General features: G+C 39.8%; 1 protein-coding gene across 1 annotated transcript in view; it reads left to right on the plus strand.

Annotated features, from left to right (window-relative positions):
* The window catches only part of tafa5a (TAFA chemokine like family member 5a), a 558406-nt gene that overhangs the window by 274457 nt on the left and 262673 nt on the right, over nt 1-21276 (plus strand). The window contains exon 2 of the mRNA XM_048610455.1: nt 2424-2573. Within this exon, the coding sequence (XP_048466412.1) occupies nt 2424-2573 (150 nt within the window). The remainder of the gene's footprint in view (nt 1-2423; nt 2574-21276) is intronic.

The following is a 21276-nucleotide window of genomic DNA, read 5'->3' on the forward strand; positions in this document are numbered from 1 at the left end:
CTTCCCCTCCCCCTTTTCTGATGAAGGGTCTAGGCCCGAAACGTCAGCCTCTCTGCTCCTATGATGCTGCTTGGCCTGCTGTGTTCATCCAGCCCTGCACCTTGTTGTCTCGGATTCTCCAGCATCTGCAGTTCCTACTCTCTCTGAAATGTTATTGCTCTGGTTTCTTGGTTGAGTTTTCCTGATGTCAAGCTTTTTTGGAAAGTTTGGTAAGCTGGGAGGCTGAATATTAATGAAGTGAGTTGGGCTGTTCACAAAGCATTTAACAAGCAAAAATGTCCCTTCATTTGCAACTCACTGTTGCCGTGCCACTTGCAAAAAGCAAAAGAGGTGGCATGAATTGCTTCTGATATCAAGATGGGCCTCATACTTGTCACCTGACTGTGCCACACGCCTCACCATAGCCTACGTTGCTCAGACCTGATAAGACTCCACACAGAATGTTTCCTATTAATTTCTATTAGAGCCCAAGAATTCCACATGTCTTCAACCCGGCAACTTAGTTGAGAGTGTGTCCTTTCCCCAGAATTAACACCAGGAGGTCAGCAGATAGAACATTTTTGTGGTGTCTCCCCCCATACTCCAAGGGGCTAACACCCCTCCAACATGCGAAACCAAGCGCACCATACATGACCTTGCCATGACTCCGATCAGTCCTTGGGCAAGAAGGGGAGCCAATCCAAGAATTCCCACTTCCCATTTTCCTTCTCAACATTGATGCTATTCTAACAGTTATGTTTAATGGAGAATCTTACAGGACAAGAGGAAGTTTAGGAGATGAAGTTTTGAAAAACGAGGGGTAGGGAGAAATACAAGAATCACAGGAATAGACACATTGTGGTGACGTTGAGATTGTTTGCCTGGAAGCAATTATGGAGACAGTAAAGGTTGAAACCATCAGCAGATTTAGAATTAGAGCTGAACGTTTTGAGACATTTGTGGACTGTGAATCATTGACAGAGAACCACCAAAGGGCTGATAGGGTGCAAATGTAAAATTTTTGATGACCTAATTTTTACATAGATTGGAAAATAGGAGGCTAACCATGAAAACAATGGAATAGCCAATTCTGTAATTAAGAAAGGGATGTTTTGGATTTTCAATGATATAAAGTGTAAGGGAGGATCAGAAATGGACAGTTTACAAAGGTGGAATTAAATGGTCTTTGTAATAGATAAAGGATTGTAAGTTCAGTTCAGGGGTGCATAGGATGCTGAAATTGCACATACTGCAATTCAGACAGAGATACTCTCTAAGAAGAGGGTCACACTGGTTTGCCAGGGTACTGAGTATGTAATGGAACGAAAGACAAGAGTTTGGGTCTTCAGAGCGTTTTGTTAGAAAGAACTATGGCTCATCCGAGAGTGAATAAGCACGGTGGCATCAAAGATAGGTGGTAGAAGCTGGCACTATGGCTGAGATGATGTTGTTAATTGGCAAAAATGAGTCAGGATGAGAAATCAGTAAAGGATTTATCCTTGGTGCAATCCAGAGGTGAAATCTATTTATTGATGCACTTGGTTTTACAAACAAAGTGGAAACACAGAAGTAAGTTAGTTGAATTTTGAATATTACATGTACTTTATTAGAAAGAAATTGCTGCATATGGAAATATCAATAATGCTGCAATAAATAACCACACAGATATTGTTCAAAACTTCACACCATTAGTCAATGGGTGCACAGATAAATAACATTTAACAATTTGTTCTATTTTATGTATACAAGGTACTGCATTGTGATGTAATCAAAGATACATGGCATAATTTGAAATGTTTATAGACTGCCTATTGATGCAAACTAGATTGAAAGATCATCTTGGTATGATTAGACAGTTTCATAGACACAACACAGAAGGTCTTTGAAAGAGCAAAGTACTTAGTTCTATACCCCCACTTTTTGACTGTAAACTAATTGTTCCTCATTGTCGAGTGTCTATCTGACTTCATTTTGAAATTATTATGGAAACAGCCTTTTCCCTGTTTTCAAGTTGAATGTCCAGATTTTAACAAGTTCCTGTAGAGAATTAGTGCAGATTCTTGACTTCCAATGTGAGAAATATTCATTGTGTTATTTTTAGGTAAATGTGACATCATCAAACTTCAAAATATACATTTACTGCCTGAAGCCATTTTATGAAACCCATTGGATATGACTCTTTCTTTCTCACACTCGATGGATTTAATTGCAGAGAAATGACATGGTGCAGTGCAAATACTCAGACTGTTTTGAGTTATAGAAAGAGGATAAGGATATGTTAGTGCTTTGGGATATTTGGCAAAAGGAGACAAAATATGCATTATATCTGGATACAATTTAAATCCATTTCTGATCACCTGCTTTGCCTTGTATGTTCATGTGATTCTGTTGACTGTTTTCATGCAGCTCACCCATTAATACCAAGTGTTTATATTCTCTTCCAGGTCAGCTCGCTGCAGGTACTTGTGAGATAGTTACACTGGACAAAGATAGCAGTCAACCGCGAAGGACTATAGCCAGACAAACTGCAAGATGTGCGTGTAAAAAGGGACAGATTGCTGGCACAACGAGAGCAAAGCCAGCCTGTGTGGATGGTAAGAATCTAATGCATATATTTGAAGCTTTACTTTGTTTTCCTCTGCTTTCTTTTCAATTTAACAAACAACTGGATGATACTTGATACTTCCAAGCTCTATTCCACTCAGAGATGGCAATCATTTCTGCTGTGATTGATAGAAAATAATTTTGGATGGGAGAGAAGAATTTACAGATTGGAATCTATCGTCAATTTTCCTGCCTGGGGTTGGCTGTGATAACTGATCAAGAGCACCTTTTCAGTCAGAAGCATTGAGGTCACCATTGGCAGTTGAAGCCCACATTTTCATTCACCATTAAAGCCAGCATCCTGTTCTATCCATTGAATTTCAAAAGGCATAAAACAAGTTACATTTTATGACTGAATGATTGGTGCTAGTTGTATAGTTTATTTTCATTTATGATGAAGAACACAGGGGGTTACACTGACTCTGTTAGGGTTTCTCCATTTATTTGTGTTTGTGGCTCAGTGGTTAGCATTGCTGCCTCACAGCACTAGGGATCCGGGTTCAATTCCAGCCTCGGGCAATTGTCTGTGTGGAGTTTGCACATTCTTCCTGTGTCTGTGTGGGTTTCCTCCAGCTACTCCGGTTTCCTCCCACAGTCCAAAGATGTGCAGGTTAGATGGATTGGCCATGCTACATTGGCCGTGGTGTGTAGATTAGTTGGATTAGCAATGGGAAATGCAGAGTTACAGGGATAGTAGGGGGTGTGGGTGAGCCTGGGTGGGATGCTCTCTGGAGATTCGGTGTGGAATTGTTGGACTGAATGACCTGTTTCTTTTCTTTCAAAAATCCATTTACTGCTACATTTGATTTAGAATGAAAGTGGAAACACAGAAGTTACTTTGTTGAATTTTGAATATGTGGAGTACATTAGTAAGAAATTACTGCAAATGGAAATATCAATAATGCTGCAATAAATCACCACACAGGGATATTGTTCAAAACTTCACATGATCAGTCAATGTGTACACAGGAAATATTTAGCATGTTATTCTATTTTATGTTATTGGAGGTCTTGCACAGTGATGTAATCGGAGGTCCAAGGTGTAATTTGAAATATTTATACACTGATGTAGCTAGAAGCACACTGCTTCATTCACTTTCTTGGCTGTGGCATTGGCCTGCTGGAGGAATTGGCAGTAGCGTCTGTGGATTGGTCTGACTTTCATTGAATTCTTGGTATCAAGTTATAATGTGCCATCTCATAGAGGGAGACAGTTCAACCCACCACAATTTTTCTACTTGGTTTGAATAGTTAATAGGAAAATGTCATGGTAGCAGAGAACCAACAACATCCCACACCGACAGTAACTCAGGAACTTATTGGAAGGGCTGAATCAGCTGAATGCGCCGATGTTGCTGCATTTTTTGTTGCAGATTCTTGGGCTTCTTTTTTAACCTCTTATCCCATATTCTCTACCCAACCTCCCATTACCTCCACTGCAGAATGTAGCAGTTCTGTCTACTCACCTCTGATACTTCTGTCTCCTTTGATTTCCTTCACCCCTCCCTCCTGATTCTTCCTGCATTGAATTCTGATCCCATGTCTCCTGCCCTAACCGTGGGTAGGGATGGCTGGAGACTGATTTCTGGTGGCTGCTTGCTTTTGGGTTGGCAGGCTGTTGTTTGTGGATTGATGAAATTTGGCACTTGACTCCTGTCCGGCTCCATGCTGGCTTTCGCTGTTTGTGAACTTTACTGGGTTTGAGTAGCTCTTCGTTAGTCGTGGTTTCTGATGGCTGAATGCAAAATAGTCTTATCTGACTGCAGGTTGGTTTCAGGGAGCTAGCTGCTGGTGATGGCTGGTTATGGTTTGTTCTGTGCTGGAGGTATATACAAGACTTTCAGTGGCTGGTTGTCTGGTTGTGGTTGATAGCCTGTTGACTGACTGCAATTACTTTCTATTTCCAGTGGCTTCTGCTTGTAGCTAGATTACAAACTGGTCATGCGAATTAGCTATTTAGTGGTTAATATCACTCAGGCACCAGGGAGCATGGTTTACAGAACTTGTGTGTTATGTTTTTTGGACCTAATGGTGCAGTATGCACATCATAAAGCTTTCCTCTGCCTACTATAGGTGCGTATAATATTAGTGTAGCTCAGAATATTGGAGGTTCCTAGAATGAAGTGTTGAATATTTTAAAATTATGGCATATTCCCAAATCTCTCTCGAGAAAAAATCTTCTCTATGATCTACAGTACAGTAACATACATTTTGAAAATTAGCATAATACTACAGGTTATGCATTCAACAAGGATATGTATTTTGTCAGTATTGTAATTACTGAATTAAGCTCTAACATGTGATGGTGATGTGTGGGATTTCATAATGAAAATTCAAAGTAATACATTGAAGAACGATGGTAACTGTTCTAAGCCTTTCATTACTTTGCTAAGTTGTTTATGAAGCATTGACATGTGTAATCATTGTTTTATTTTTCTTCTGAAGAAATATTGTTTTATCATACTTTAGAAATTCAATGTTGATATAAAGCTGTGACCTCAAGTTTGCTTCGCAATAACAGCAGTGTTCCATTTAACGCTTCGGTCAGCTTTTAAAGAGAAAGCATCATATCTATAAAATTGTTAATGCAAAGCTACTTTCTGTTGGATTTGTTATTGGCTGACAGAATTGATGTTATAGTGCCTGATGGCTAGCCACAACATAGGTTGAAGTGCTTGGAAGTATTTTGCAAAAGCAGATGAGGGGGAAGAAAGCTTTATGCTCTACTAACCAAACTGTTTCTATGAAATCAGAGAAGCCCCTTTTATCCTTCTGGCTCCACAAAATTGAATTATGAACTTACCGATCAAAGTCTCCACTGGGCAACATCCACAGAGTGGAATCATTTGTTTGTAGGCTGTTAAAATGACTTGAGGGTCCTGTCAGAATCTTCCACAAACCAAGAGGTTTCTGGTTGAGGTCGGAGGATGCCTCACCGTATTCTGCAAATTAGTGACAGGGCTGCAACAGAATGGTTGTGTTTTGGCTGGATGAAGAGAATTAAAGTCCTCTTCTTAAAATGTTTAGGAGATAGTTAAATGCAATAAATTTATTTTATTCAATTTATAACGAATGTAATGACTCAAGTTACCATCCAAGACAAAACAGTCCACTTGATTGGCACCCCGACTGCTGCCTTCAACATTCACTCCCTTCACTACTGACCCACAGTAGCAAAATGTGTACACATTCAAGTTGCACCTTTGCAAGGCTCCTTTGACAGCATCTTCCAAACCCATGACTTTTATCATCTAGAAAGTCAAGGGCAGCAGATACATGGGAACTCCACCAACTGCAAGTTCCCCTCCAAGCCACACACCACCCTGATTTGGAAATATGTCTCTGGTCCTTCACTGTTTCTGGGTCAAAATCCTAGAATTCCCTTCCTAAGCACTGTGGGTGGCCCTAGACTATAAGGTCTGAAGTGGCTCAAGAAGGCAGCCCACTACCACTTCTTCCAGGTCAATTATGATAGACAATACATGCTGACCCAGCCAGCGAAGGCCTCATCACATGAATGAATAACAATTTAAAAAAAATCAATGTGTTTTCAAACTATCCAACTTCTTTGGGCTGGATTTTACCAGTGCTGTGATAAGCCAAAGGCTGGAGAATTTGTAAAATGGTGACAAAAGGTTTCCCTGTATTCCCACCACAGTGCAGCAAGACATCAGGTAAACTAGGGCTAGGACGGGCACTTTATGATCCTCTCTTGGCAAAGGTTCCTTCCTCTGATCCAACATCACCGTTTTGATCACTGAACCTACCTGGTTAAAATATTATTTCCCACTAATGACAAGTTGTGTCTTTAAGAGGAACTTGTTCTGTCCTGTTTTCCTTGAAGAAAGGTGATGTAAACCTGGTTCCGAGATGTCTGCTCTGTGGAAAGCAGAGTAAACAGCTCTTTTGTTTTAAAGTACACAAAAGAAGTATGAGTGGGTGGAGTCAGGCTCACACAGACACAGGGTTTTAGTTTTCATTTTCTGTTGTTGAGGTCGGGGTTAAAGGTGATGGATACAGCTCTCTCTCTCTCTGCTGCCGCAAAAAAAAACTTGAGCTCTGTCTCTGCTGCTAGATTCATTCTTTTTTTTTTCCTTTCTCCTGGACTAGAGTGAATCTATTTTGCTCAATTTGCCAAGGGTGTATTTATGGGTTGCTGCTATATTGCAACAGTTAATGAGTGGTAATTAAATAATATATTATTTTGTTAACTATTTTGACAAAGTTAACATTATGCCAATTTTTTTTGTTTGTATTTTAACTGTGGTGTAAGAATAAAGTGTATTTTACTTCAAACCTAGTAGTTTGACCAATCAAATCTCATCTGGAACTCAGCGCCTTACACTTGCCTTTAAATACGATAAAAGTAATGGTCTAGGCTATCTCCTTGGTATGTTTTGAGGGAGTTTGTTCTGGACCATAACAAACTGATCAAGCATGCCTCAATATCATGGTGCCCTGTCATTCTGGAGTTGCCCCTCAATAATTTTTTGACACTTTATTTTATTTTATTTGCTGACATTGACAAGGCTATTGAGTTTCCAGCCTCCTGAATAAGCCTGCGGCTCTAAGAGACTGACTACAGAACATAATTGTATCATGGTCCCAGTAGTTGATTGAGGGCAGCTTTACCAACTGTAGTCAAAGTCCTGCCAATCACCTACATCAGTTCCTGGAATCTCATAAAATTTCAGCTTTAATTTTGTCACTGTGTGTCTGCTTTTGATGTTCTTCTCTCAATTTTTTTCTGCTTTGCTCCTTTGAGCTGCATCCATTGCTGAAGTATAGCGCAATGGGTTTCTTAAAATCCTATATCACCTCATCAAATAACTGTCTTCTGTCAAATATTTTGTGCTGGAACTAAATTCCATCAAAGGCAATGTCACTCCAGCACATTGTTCAAGTAATTATTGTCCATTTGGACACTTAGCCTGTGTCTGCGATTTATTCAACATGATGAGCAATCCAGCCAAGCTGAATTCTGTTCCCACTTGACAGTGCTGTGCATGTATTTTCAATCAGGTGCCACAGCTGAAACTGCTGGCTAAATTTTTAAATCATTAATTCAAGAATACTTGGACCGATTGGACTTATGTTTGTTTTTGTTATTCTGTCGAGGTCAGAGTTGACATTTCAGTTCAGTTATGCCCCAGGTGACCATTTATCCCATGAGCCTTTGGGAATGCTTAAATTTTCAGTGTTAACATTTTTCAAGAGTAGTCCGTACATCTTCCATCAGGCATCTTGCCAACACGACAGTGCATTGTAGATTTGGTTTGATACAGTAGAATACAGGTGGCAGTGGATACGGACGACCTATTAAAGTGCTGTGTTTTTCAACATTGACGATCATGGCTTTTAAACATTTACAGCTGTGGAATATTGCTAATATCTTTGTGTGGTTCTGAAACCTTGTACTACTTGTACTTCTTAAACTGTGAATATGTTTCCTCATTTTTCTCCCTCTTGTTCTGCTACCCTTAATTCTACCAGAATCTGTAGTTTCTCTCTCCTAAGTGCATGCTGAAGGAATTATAGTTGTCTCTTGATCTTGTTCATAAAAGTTCATCTGATGTGTCTGTTTTCCTTAAAGACTCCTCATTATCTGCTTGTGTTGACCAATTGAGACTCACCAAAAAATTTGCATCACTATTACCTTTAATTATACTCCAACTTTGCATCCAAATGTTGACATTAGCCAGTTGTAATATTTTATTAAACAAATCAGAAAGAACAACGTGCACAATGTTTCAAAATATCATGATTTTGTTGCGAAGTTGGGTGGATTGGGAGGCAGGAAGTTAGAATTTGGTGTTTGTGAAATGCTGGAGGGCGAGGGGGGAGGAAGCATTGTGTGGTCCCTTTAAAGGATGATGTGCTTTTTCTATGCTTAGGATTTAAATAGATGTCTATCAGCAGCAGATTGAAAGTTTGCAGGTACATAGAGAGCACCCGAATTGAAGCATTTGTATCAAAAGTCTGTACAGTTAGCAGGCCAAGCAGCAGTTTTGTTTTGTTACTAACAAAACAAGTTTGGAATTTAGACAATCGATTTGAACCAAGCACTTAGTTACAAAAATCAATTAAACTATATCTGATGATTTTGATGACATAAGACCAATCCTAGTGCAAGAAATGGATATGTCATCAAGGATATATAAGAAGAGGGCAGTTAGACAAAGACAGGGAGAACTAACTGCCATCTGCCAGAGTTAACAGCTCTCAGCTCTGAAGAGACAATCACTGGCTCTCACAGTCTTCTCTCACTCTTGGAGAGGGCACCCTTTAAATATCAAAGGCATCAATGGCACAGCTAGTTAATATTCCTGACAGAAGAATCGACAGAGTAGGCATTCCTGACAAAACGTTCGACGGAGAAGGCACATAACTTGGCTGTAATTTTGAGAGACTAAATTCTATTTTTTTAAATTTTATTTTATTTTATATGTATGGAACTTGTTTTTTATTGGAACAGCACACCATTAGAATCTTATTTTATTCAGGAATAGTTAGGAGTGAGAAGGGGTTTATTTGGTTTGTTAATATTTTAGTTAATTTGTTCACTGTTAGAGTTAGATAATTAAATTGTTACTTGTTGATTGTAAAGTGAGGGTCAGGGATTTGTTTTATTTAACCACTACAGGTTGCTGAAAGGCAGGATATACCACTTTTCACACTCCTTTGACGAATTATAGGGTGAGATGCCCCTCTCAGACGACGGTCAATCTCCACTTTATAACAGTTTATTTTGAGGGAAACTGCTACAATTTATGGGCAAAAAACTGTCACAAAAGTAATACCGCGGTAAAGATGGGAGCTCTGTTTCCATAGGTGTTCAAAACCAGCAGATTAGTCTTTCGTAGGATGTGGGTGTTGTGACATTTAAGGCAAGAACTTGTTGCTATTCCTAATTGCTATTGCAATTCCCGAATTGAATTGCTTGTTAGACTAGTTCAGAGTCAACTGTGTTTCTGTGGATCTGGAGTCACATGTAGGCCAGACCAGATAAGTATGGCAGATTTCCTTTCCTAAACAACACTAGTGAAACAGATGGGTACAGTGTACAGGCCGCCTAATAGTAACCACACAGTAGGGTAGGACACAAGGAAGAAATACTGAGAGCTAATCAGAAAGGCATGGGGATAATCATTAGAAGTCAGACGGGCAAAAATAACCTTGATGCGGAACTCATAGAATATTTTGGAATAGTTTCCTAGAACAGCATGTTCTGGAGTCAACCAGAGAGTAGGCTATATGAGAGTGCACTGGGATTAAAATGAATGAATGCCCTCAGAGTGAAGACACCTCTGGTTAGGGACGACTTTAAAACGATTGAAATTGACATTCAGTCTGAGGGAGAGAAAAGTCGATCTAAGATGATGTATTAAAAATTTAAATAAGGAGAATTATGATGGCATGAAAACAGAGCTGGCTTAAGTGAATTGGCAAATTAAGGGACAAGTCAAGAGAGATACAGTGGCAGGGGATATTTCAGCATTTGATAAGGTTCATATCAAAAAAAGCATTTTAAAACGTATTTTGTTTAAATAGTGAGAGATTGCGGATTTCTGAGATGGAGATGGATCTGGGTATCCTTGTGTATGAATTGCAAAGGTTAGTATGTTGGGACAGACAATAATTATAAAAACTAATCGAATGTTGAGATTTATCATGACAGGAATTGGATAAAAAAGTAGGGAGTTTAGGTAAACAGGTGTCTGGTAAAACTGCATCTGGAAAACTGTACGTTTTTGACCACCTAATTTAAGGAGGGATGTAAATGCATTAAAGGCAGTTCATAAAAGGTTTACTAGACTGATAGCTGGAATGGGCAGGTTGTGTTATGAGGAATGTTTGGACAGGCTTGGCTTGTATCTGCTGGAGTTAAGGAAAGTGAAAGGTGACTTGATTGAAACAAAATCCTGAGCAGTCTTGACAGAGTAGACATGAAAAGCATGTTTTCCCTTATGGGAGGATCTAAAACAAGGGCCCATTGTTTAAAAATCAGGGATTAACTGTATAAAACAGAGATTAGATGACTTTTTTTTTCAGAGGGTGGTGAGTTTTTGGAAATCTTCATGAAAAGGCAGTGGCAGCGAAATACTTTTTGAATTTTTTTTAAGATGTAGGTAGATTCTTGTTAAGCAAGATTTATCAGAGGGTTGATGGAAATGTTTGAGGTTACAGTCAGTTCTGCCATGATCTTATCGAATAGCAAAATCAGCCCAGGGGACCGAATGGATGACTCCTGCTCTTGGTTTGCATGCATGTTTGGATGGATTTTTACAATTGGTGATACTTGTAAAGTCCAATCAGTGACACTAGTTTTATATTCCAGATTTATTAACTGAATTCAAATTTTACCTATTGCTGTGGTGGAATTTGAACCTATATCCCCAGACTGTTAGCTTGGGCCTCTGGATTAATTATCCAGAGACATTATCACCATCTCCTCCAAAATAGTTGATGAACTGAGAGTCTAATTAGTCCTTTTCATTGGAAATGATTACCAAGGGAGCTGATAGAATTTATAACTTATGCACAGTTGTTCAATTATATTACATTGAATGCTGAAATCTCATTCACAAAGGGAAAACAAAACAAAATGTAACGTCTAAACAAGACTTCAAAATAGCATGGAAGCCATGTTCTTTCCATAGGGATGATCTTATTTGTAAAGAAATCTGATAGTTTAGTGACAACCAACATAATGTTAAATGGTTTGTAAGGCTATCTAAGTTTAAGTCCAGCAGAAAATCATTTTGGGCTCTTTAGTTAAGGAGCGATGTACTTGTATTGAAGGCAGTTCAGAGAGGTTTCATACAAATGAGTTTTGGAATTAAAGGATTGTTGTGTGAAAATGTTGAGCAATTTGTGCTCCTATTTACGGAATTTAGAAGAATGAGAGGCACTCTTGCTGAATTATATAAAATTCTTTGGGATTTTGACAGGGTGGGTGACGAAAGGGATGTTGTCTTTCAGCAGGGAATCCTGACCTAGGGACAGAGTTTCAAAATAAAGGGTCTCATATTTAGTACAAAGAGGAGGAACTTCTCTCAGATGGTTATTAGTCTCAGAATTTATGCGTAGAGAATATTAGAGATTGCATCATTGAATTTTTGACCTAAAAGGGAGTCAAATGTTTTGGAAAATAGAGTTATCGTGCAGTTAGATCAGCCATGATCTTTGCAAATGGCAGATTGACCAAATGGACTGTTCACATTTCTCCATTCTTGTTGTTAAAAGTTTGATTTTTTTTTGGTCGACAAGGGAGTCCAGGGTTATGCAGAGGCAAGAAAGTAGAGTTGAGACCCCACTTAAATTAGCCTCAATTTTATGGATTGGCAGAGCAGGCTTGAGGTGCCAAATGGCCTACCAGTGCTCTAGATTTTTGTGGTCTTGTAATCTTATTAAAAAATTCTTTAATCCTAATTCTGAGCAAGTTTGTTCATGTTTACATTCAGATAGGTTCCAGTTAATCTAAATAGGATCAATCTAAATGGATAGTCATCTTCTAAGTAAGTAGAACTGACATGTTCATTCAAAAGCTTCAATATATTTTACAGTAGTAGCAGTAGTGGTAGCTATCGTATGCTTCATGCAGTTAGCTCAATTATCAGACACTGTTCTACAGGTTTGAGTGCAGGTAACATGAGAAACAAAGCTTTGCTGTGTAGTGCCTCCTGCTTGCAGCAGCCAGCATAGATTCTAACAGTTTAGAGATTTGATGACATGACTAAATATTGGCAGGAAATTAATTCCATGGAATAATTTGACCTTATGTGTACTGGGTTTCTTTTTGTAATTATAAGAAGTTGACAGATAGAGCTGTATAATTTGACCTTTTACTTTGTTAAAGGGACTATATTTTAGCTTAACACTGCTGGCCTCAGGTGCTAAGACATTGAAATAATGTACCCAATGGAAGAATAAATGCAAAATTTCTATACAGAACAATAATGTTAATTTTCAGTCAAGAATTTACTCCACGACTGCAGTCATTTTCAGTTGGAGCGTAAACCTCCAGAGCTGTGATTGAGTAGACTTCTGATACCACACATGTGATATGGAAAATGTGGGTCTGAAGTGTGCAGTGTTACTGAAAATATTGGGAATCATTGCACTATTGAATCCTTACTTGCAAAAAAAATTCACACTAGCAAGAGTAAGGGTTGAGAAACATTGCTTTACGATAGCTCTTAGAAAAGTAGAATGCAAGTTCAGGCCCATTACATCATACAGTTGAACCTGTAAAGTTTTATTTTACACACTGACTGATGTTTCTGTTACTCATCAATAAACAGGACCGCAATTTTATCAGAGATAACAAGGTGTAGAGCTGAGACAACAAGGTGCAGGGCTGGACGAACACAGCACGCCAAGCAGCATCACAGGAGCAGGAAAGTTGACGTTTCGGGTCTAGACCCATCTTCAGAAATGTTGGAGGGAAAGGGGATTCTGAAATAAATAGAGAGAGAGGGGGAGGCGGATGGAAGATGGATAAAGGAACAGATAGGTAGAGAGGAGACGGACAGGTCAAGGAGGTGGGGATGGAACCAGTAAAGGTGAGTGTAGGTGGGAAGTTAGGATGGGGGTTGGTCAGTCAAGGGAAGACAGACAGGTCAAGGAGGCGGGGATGAGGCTGGTAGGTAGGAGGTGGGGGTGGGGGTTGAGGTGAGAGGAGCGGATAGGTGGGCGAAAAGACAGGCCAGGGAGGCAGGGACGAGCTGGGCTGATTTTGGGATGAGGCCAGAGGTGGGGACGAGTTGGGCTGGTTTTGTGATGAGGTCGGGGGTGGGGAGATTTTGAAGCTTGTGAAGTCCACATTGATACCATTGGGCTGCAGGGTTCCCAAGTGAAATATGAGGTGCTGTTCCTGCAACCTTCGGGTGGCATCGTTGTGGCACTCGAGGAGGCCCAGGATGGACATGTTGTCCAAGGAGTGGGAGGGGGAGTTGAAGTGGTTCGCGACTGGGAGGTGCAGTCGTTTGTCGCGAACCGAGCGTAGGTGTTCCACAAAGTGGTTTCCAAGCCTCCACTTGGTAGAGGAGGCCACATCGGGAACAGCAGATACAGTATACCACATTAGCAGATGTGCAGGTGAACATCTGTTTAATGTGGAAGATTTTCTTGGGGCCTGGGATGGGGGTGAGGGAGGAGGTGTAGGGGCAGGTGTAGCACTTCCTGCGGTTGCAGGGAAAAGTGCCAGCTGTGGTGGGGCTGGAGGGGAGTGTGGAGTGGACAAGGGAGTCCCGGAGAGAGTGGTCCCTCCGGAAAGCAGATAAGGGTGAGGAGGGAAAAATGTCTTTGGTGGTGGGGTCGGATTGCAGATGGCGGAAGTGTCGGAGGATGATGCGTTGAATCCGGAGGTTGGTGGGGTGGTACGTTAGGACGAGGGGAATTCTGTTTTGGTTGTTATTGCGGGGAGGGGGTGTGAGGGCTGAGATATGGAAAATGCGAGAAATGCGGTCGAGGGCGTTTTCGACCACTGTGGAGGGGATGTTGCGATCCTTGAAAAACGAGGAGATCTGGGATGTCCGGGAGTGGAATGCCTCATCCTGGGAGCAGATGCGGCAGAGGTGAAGGAATTGGGAATAAGGGATGGCATTTTTGCAGGAGGGTGGGTGAGAGGAGGTGTATTCTAGGTAGCTGTGGGAGTCGGTGGTCTTGAAATGGATATCGGTTTCTAGGTGGTTGCCAGAGATGCAGACAGAGAGGTCCAGGAAGGAGAGAGAGGTATTAGAGATGGTCCAGGTGAACTTAAGGTTGGGGTGAAAGGCGTTGGTGAAGTAGATGAACTGTTCGATCTCCTCGTGGGAGCACGAGGCGGCGCCGATACAGTCATCAATGTAATGGAGGAAGAGGTGGAGTTTAGGGCCAGTGTAGGTACGGAAGAGGGATTGTTCCGCGTATCCTACAAAGAGGCAGGAATAGCTTGGGCCCATGCGGGTACCCATGGCCACCCCTTTTGTCTGTGGGAAGTGGGAGGAATTGAAGGAGAAGTTGTTAAGGGTGAGGACGAGTTCAGCTAAGCGGATAAGGGTGTCAGTGGAGGGCGACTGGTCAGGCCTGCGGGAGAGGAAGAAGTGGAGGGCCTATAGACCATCTACATGCCTCCCCCTCTCTATTTATTTCAGACCCCCCTTCCCCTCCCTCATTTCTGAAGACGAGTCCAGACCCAAAACGTCAGCTTTCCTGCTCCTCTGATGCTGCTTGGCCTGTTGTGTTCATCCAGCTCTACACCTTGTTATCTCAGATTCTCCAGCATCGGCAGTTCCTACTACCCCTGCAATTTTATCAGCCTGGTTTAACTGGCTGTACAGAGTGGCGCTCAGATGACGAGAAAGAACTTGAATATCCATAGATGCAGCCTTTTGCACTTTGCTATGCACACACACACACAATCTCTAACTGGTTTCACACACTTACTGTGAGCCAAATGGGATTTAGCTGGGGGAAAGTGGTTGAACTCACACCAATTGGTAGGTTTTGCAGTAGCAAGTACCAGTACAGGTCGGTCTTTGATGAGCCATCTAATTTTGCAACTGTTGGAAACATTGGTATCAAATTTCCCAAAGTTGAAATACCACTATAAAAGAAAAGCCAGTTTGCTTGGAAATGACCATACTAGGTGCACTGGAACTTTGTTTGAAGTATAAAAGATGGGTTGGACTGTATGTGTCATTCACAAGTTTTCACGGTTTTTCCTTCTGGATTGCCACTAGTAATAATACCATGGGGTAGCGCTTCAAACTGACAGTCTGAGGAGGTCATTTTGCAGAGCAAGTTACTTAGTTAATCGACTCTGTCTGATTTTCATCTTATTGAAGTAAACAGAATAAACATTCAAGAGGCAAATTCTGTCGAGAATGGACCATCTGATGGACCACTTCATCATCTGGTTGAAGAAAATGAGAAACTAACACCATCACATCAAAGGCTTTTCATCCAAAGAAAATGTTTTAATGCATAAATGACAAAAATGAGTCATATTCCAGCAGCCGAACAGAAATTAAGCATTTTTTATAGTCATTAAATTAATCTGTATGCAGATAGATATTAAACATTTTATCATAACCGACATTGGTTTCTTATGATCTATGAATCATATCACACTGATCTTTATTGACTAAATCATAGAAAATTTGCATTCGAATTATCACTATCAGTGGGAATAATTCCACAGAGTATTATTCCATTTATTTCAAAGGAAATGAGTTGGAAGATTTAGATTCATCATTTCATTTTCAGAAACTCTGGGTTCTCTAAAAAGTTCTACTAAATTTATTTAATAACAATTTATCATGTAGCAATATATGTGCCTTTTGTTACAGGCATATGTTTTTGAAAGGATGGTTATAATTTCTGTCATTTACTAGTTCAACAGAAAAAGTGAAGCAAGAGAAAATTCTGCTGGACTACAACTTGTACATTTCTTTGCACATCTGTCAGAACTCACAGCAAAACATTTATGGCAGAGTCAAACTATATAAACATTTCGGTTTTCAGACCCTGACATTGACAATAACCCATTCCTCTTATTGGTTACTATTGAAATTTTGACTGGAAAAACCAGGCTAATCATTTCAATACTGTGCATAAAACTAGCTGAGACCACTTCAAGCATGATGGCTCAGGAGTGTATCACTAAGGCAGAAGAAATCATCAATCTAATTTATTTACGTACAATAGGTTTTTGCAAAGTTTTAATCGGTATGATTTGTTGATATTTTAAACTTCCTGACACTTAAGGAATATGCAGTATTATAAAGTCTGATGAATGATTACCTGGACTAAATGTCGATAAGTCTGCTGGTAGGCTACAAGCATTTGATAATCCTTTAATACATAATTTTCTCCCTTAATTCTGATGAAATAGTAGATTTATATTGTGTATATATATCTATATTAATAGTATATATTCCCAGGAAAGCAAGACAGAAAGAAGATGGGAATGAACTATTTACTCAATGAGCTATTCATAAGAAAGCGTATAACAGTTAATCATATTGAAATACATTTGGCCAAAGCAGTAGGCACAAGTCCTGATTATTGGAAGTCTTAATGACAGAGAGGGCGAAGAATGGAAGTTTGTTGTAAGTGTGTCATTGCCAATATTTTAATATATTGGTAACAGAGTTTATCACACAATTCTTGCCATATGTAATATTATTTTCTGAGGGAAAATTAATGAATGTGCCCAGCTGTCATTTTTCTACAGATAAACTATTATTTTCTTAAAGAAATAATCAATAATAGTTGTTTCTTGACCTATTCATCTGTTGAATAATTTCGAAGTGTTTTCCTTTAGTTGTTCCATCACCATTGAAAAATCCAAAAGATTTTAGATCTACAGACTCCAAGTTATGTCAAAGGAAAAGCAGCAAACTCTTTTTGAGGAACATTCATGTAAAATACCAGAATTATATTTTCAAGAATGATACCACAACTAAGTGATTATGTCCAGCAGGAAAGATTGAACAGGATATGGCTCTTTTCTCCAAAAAAAAGGGGAAGACTTAGGGGTGATCTGGTAAAGGTCTTCAACACGCTGAGAGAGTTTGATAAGGTCGCCATACTGAATAAAAACCATGACCATGTTGAACCGAATGACCCATTTATGATTTAAATATTATGTAATAGTCAAATACTTTATAAAGAAACATGAAAAATAAAAGAGAACGAAACAAAAACAAGGAAACAATTTTAAAGAAAAAACAACTGGCCTGTTGGATGGAAGAATAAAAGCTGAATAATCAAAAGAAGGAACATTGAGAAAAGTAAGGCAAAAAAGCAGCTGAGTAAATTTGATTGCTCTTTCCATGGAACTGAACAGGAAGTAAGTCTTTAAAGAATCAGAGAGGCAAAATGCACATTGGAGGTAGAGTAAAATCTCTAGCGGGGGGCGGGGGGGGAATATTTCTGCAGACCTGGGAATTCTGCTTCTCCAGACTGTACAACAATCATCACCTGAGTGGACTTCAAACTTTTCCAAGAACAAATTGCTGTGATTTCTGTAAGGGTCACGTACTCAGAAGCTCGGCATTCAGTTCCATTGGATGTGGCCTGAAAAATGGCACTTGCTCCACTTGGTGGAACACCCAAACACCATGTGAGACCCCAGCACAGGGATCAAAATGTTTCCTGAGGCTCCTGCCTGTTTTGGATGAGAACAGACCATCTGTTTTCGAGGCCCATGTGAAATTTACATCAAGTGAGGCTTGCACAAGGAGACAGGAGGTGTTGAAAGGTGATGCAGCAGTAAACCAAAAACTGCTATAATGTCCAAGAAATTTGATGGATACCCTGAGATAACCTTGAGATCACCCAAGCCTCTCGTAGACAATTTTGCCTTGCCTTTGGAACCTTAATGAGAAAACAACACAACTTGGACCCTTGGTGAAACATTGATTGTTCATGCTTCAGTTGCAATAGTAGAAGTTGAAACAAAATAAAATGCTGTAAGAACTGATTAAATTTCTCTGTAAAACCCAATGTTGTGCCATAATTGATCCGTACACAGCAGTACAGACATTGTTAACACCATTCAAAGTATTTGCAGCTGCCAAATGCACATATGTCAGGAATTTCCCTGGGGATTTTTCTGGTTTGGCACGAGGATTGTGTTTGCACCAATCAGGGAGTAAGTGAAAAAGATTTTGGTAGAAACAGAGCTCGACTTTGCCTCACCTGTAAAAATTTCCACGTTAATCCTGCATGATTTATGAAAATGTGCCAATTTAAATGAAACGCTGTTAACTGCTTTCTGAAAAGGATTAAATTGTGTTTGTGCCTACATAAGAAAGGGGAATGGATGAAAAAATATGGGGAATGCTGCTTGTCTTCATGTTTCTGTGACAATTATCAGGATCAGCATATTTCTTGGGTGCAGAGTTGATATACATAAGCTATTCAACGTTATTTAAATCAGCAATCACCATTAGTTTTGAAATGCTGGACTGCGTGAATCCATCAGGTTCCTGCTGATCATGAAGGATCAAGGCATTGCGAACACACAACTCTGGCAGGCTGAAATTCACATTCTTCAACGTGAAAAAGAAACTGAAAAGACTTTATTTGACCTTCAGTTCCAAATATTTTATTGGGTGATGTCGATGTAGCTAGCTTGTCCTCTGCTGGAATTGCTGGAATTCCTTCACTTCAGTCAATTATTTCTATATTAAACAACCTAGTGAGTTCTGTGAGGAGAAGGTCTTCCAATGGTAAAACAAAAGAATTAATATAAATAATGTTTGGCATTATAGACAGAGTTTTATCAGCTCATGTCTAGCAAGCTGGAAGGTGGACGTTGTGGCTGGTAAATAGCAAGGAAGAAGGCCAGAATGACTCCCCAGTCCCGCTGCTGGGAAGTGTTCCCAGCAGTGGGCTGTGAGGCAGATTGTTTATCTGTTCCAAGGAAGTGGGCTGCCAGTTTGCATGTGTAAAGTCTCTCTCTCAAGGGCCTGTTTGCTGGCATTTTGTCAACAGTGTGATGGATTGTCCCTTGGACCACTGGCTGCCTTATTGCTTAAAAAAAAATTATTTTATTTCATTTTGTTTTGTTCTCTTGCTTGGCATAACAGCAGCCATCACTTTCACTGGCATTGCTGAGACTTTACTGCCACTGTACCACTGCTTGGACCAACATATCAGCGTCCTGCCCCTCGTCCTCAAGTAGATGGTGGCCTGGAGGCATCCAATTAGGCTGCCTGCAGTAAAGCCTTCAAAATGGCCCTGCTGTTGGTTAGTGACAGTTGCTATTACCTTGATGTCAAGATTTCTCAGGTTGTAATAACATTCGCTCCTAAATTGTTTATTTTTCCGTAAAGGTTATGTGTTTAAATCAAGCATTGTGTCATGAATTATCAAATATACAAATCCTTTGCTTTTGTGAAACTATAAATCCTGTGAACAAGTTGACTGTAAATTTTAACATAAGTGAGGTGCTCTGATGCCCACTCCAAATCTGTTGGGGAATTTAAGTTCACTTAAATAAAGAATTCTGGATTTCAAAATAATTATGTCAGTCAGGGTAACCGTGAGATAATCAAATTGTTGCATGAATCTGTCTGGTTCACTAAAATCCTTCCCAGAAGAAAATCTGTTGTTACTCCAGAAATGTGGTCAACCCTTAAGTGCTTTCTTAGCTAAAATGGCCAAGAGAACTGTTCCGTTTTATAGGGGCAGACAGTAACGTCTAACTTTGCCAGATGCCTACGCCCTGCAAATGATTAACTATAAAAATCAAATCATGGGAAACATGTATACTCTCGAAATGACACTTTGTTGTGAACGTGAATGGAGAATTGGGAGACAGCTCAAGTTATAATGTGCTTGGTGTTACTGCTGTTCTCTATGATTTCCTATACTGTTGATGACATTTATTGTACCTTTGCATGGAAATGAGACCCACAAAAATGAGTGGCTTGAAATATCATGCCTATTGTTTTTACAGCACATTTATTCCTGAACTATTTTATAGTTTTCCCCATGAAGCTACTTAATACTTCAGTTCTAATTGAGAATATATTGCTGTCACTTATTGTCCTTTATGAAAGAGACCATGTGTCTTTCTAAAGTTTGAATGAATTATTGGAGTGCTTACTCTTTGTATTTTACAGTTAGAGAGTCTTTATATGCATCAAATAGTTTTGTAAACAAAATGGCCAGTTACTGCTGTCATGTGGAAAGATGCAGAGTGGGATAACTTTGTTTTTGCTTTCTAGATTCTATTGGCATAGCAAGATCTGACAAGCCTTTGGAGAAGGAAAACACTAAATGATGTCCTCATAAACAAAGGAAGAAAAATATTAACTTTGAATAGCCAGATAGAATCTGGATTTGAAGCTGATAAGCTTCAATATTGTTGGATAGTTGCAAAGGCAAATTCAGTAAAATAGATTGTCTCACATGCGATTCCAGCAGCAGGAAGAGAATCTCAGCTTTTAACTGTAACAGAGAAAGGAATAACAGCTTTCACATCCAGCTTCAAGCCCCAGCAACTGCAGAAAGGTAAACCTAAAAATCCTGGCTCTGTGGGAGCTTGCCCCTACCTATTCAGGCTGCTTCTGTTGTTCCAACTTGAAAAGATAAACTCCAAGGCCTCACAAGCTATTTACTTTACTGGCTTTGAATATACTGCTTGGCACTCTGTCTCAACCTTTCTTCTTAAAAAAAAACACCCAGGATAATATACACCTCTTAAAGCCATAGTATCATCACACTGGCAGCATGTGTGGAAAGAAGGGCAGTGTCAACATTTCGAGTTCGGTATAACTCTTCCTCGGAACTTTACGTGGATCCTCCTTTTAAATTAAACCCCACTTGCCTGTTCAACTCAGATTTGCTGAAATTAGCCAGGGTAGCTGCCTTGGTTTAGTAAGGTAGTGGGCATGGTCAGCTTCCATCCTTCACACTGTAAGCATTTACCTACAAGTAGGCAGACTGCATATGTCTGAGACTTCTGTTGAATATAGAAAAGCTTCATCCTTTACACTTGAAGCATTTGCACAAAGAAATGGCTTGTTTATACAAGTTAGTGAAATGTTTGTACTCACTATAGCTTAGAGGTGCTGTCTACTCAACTAGGGACATTTTTCTTATGAACAGTTGATTTGTGAGCACATGTATTTCCCAGTTAACAAGGTGTAGAGCTGGATGAACACAGCAGGCCAAGCAGCATCAGAGGAGCAG

The sequence above is a fragment of the Rhincodon typus genome, chromosome 22 (genome assembly GCF_021869965.1).
Source record: "Rhincodon typus isolate 14 chromosome 22, sRhiTyp1.1, whole genome shotgun sequence".
Taxonomy (NCBI): domain Eukaryota; kingdom Metazoa; phylum Chordata; class Chondrichthyes; order Orectolobiformes; family Rhincodontidae; genus Rhincodon; species Rhincodon typus.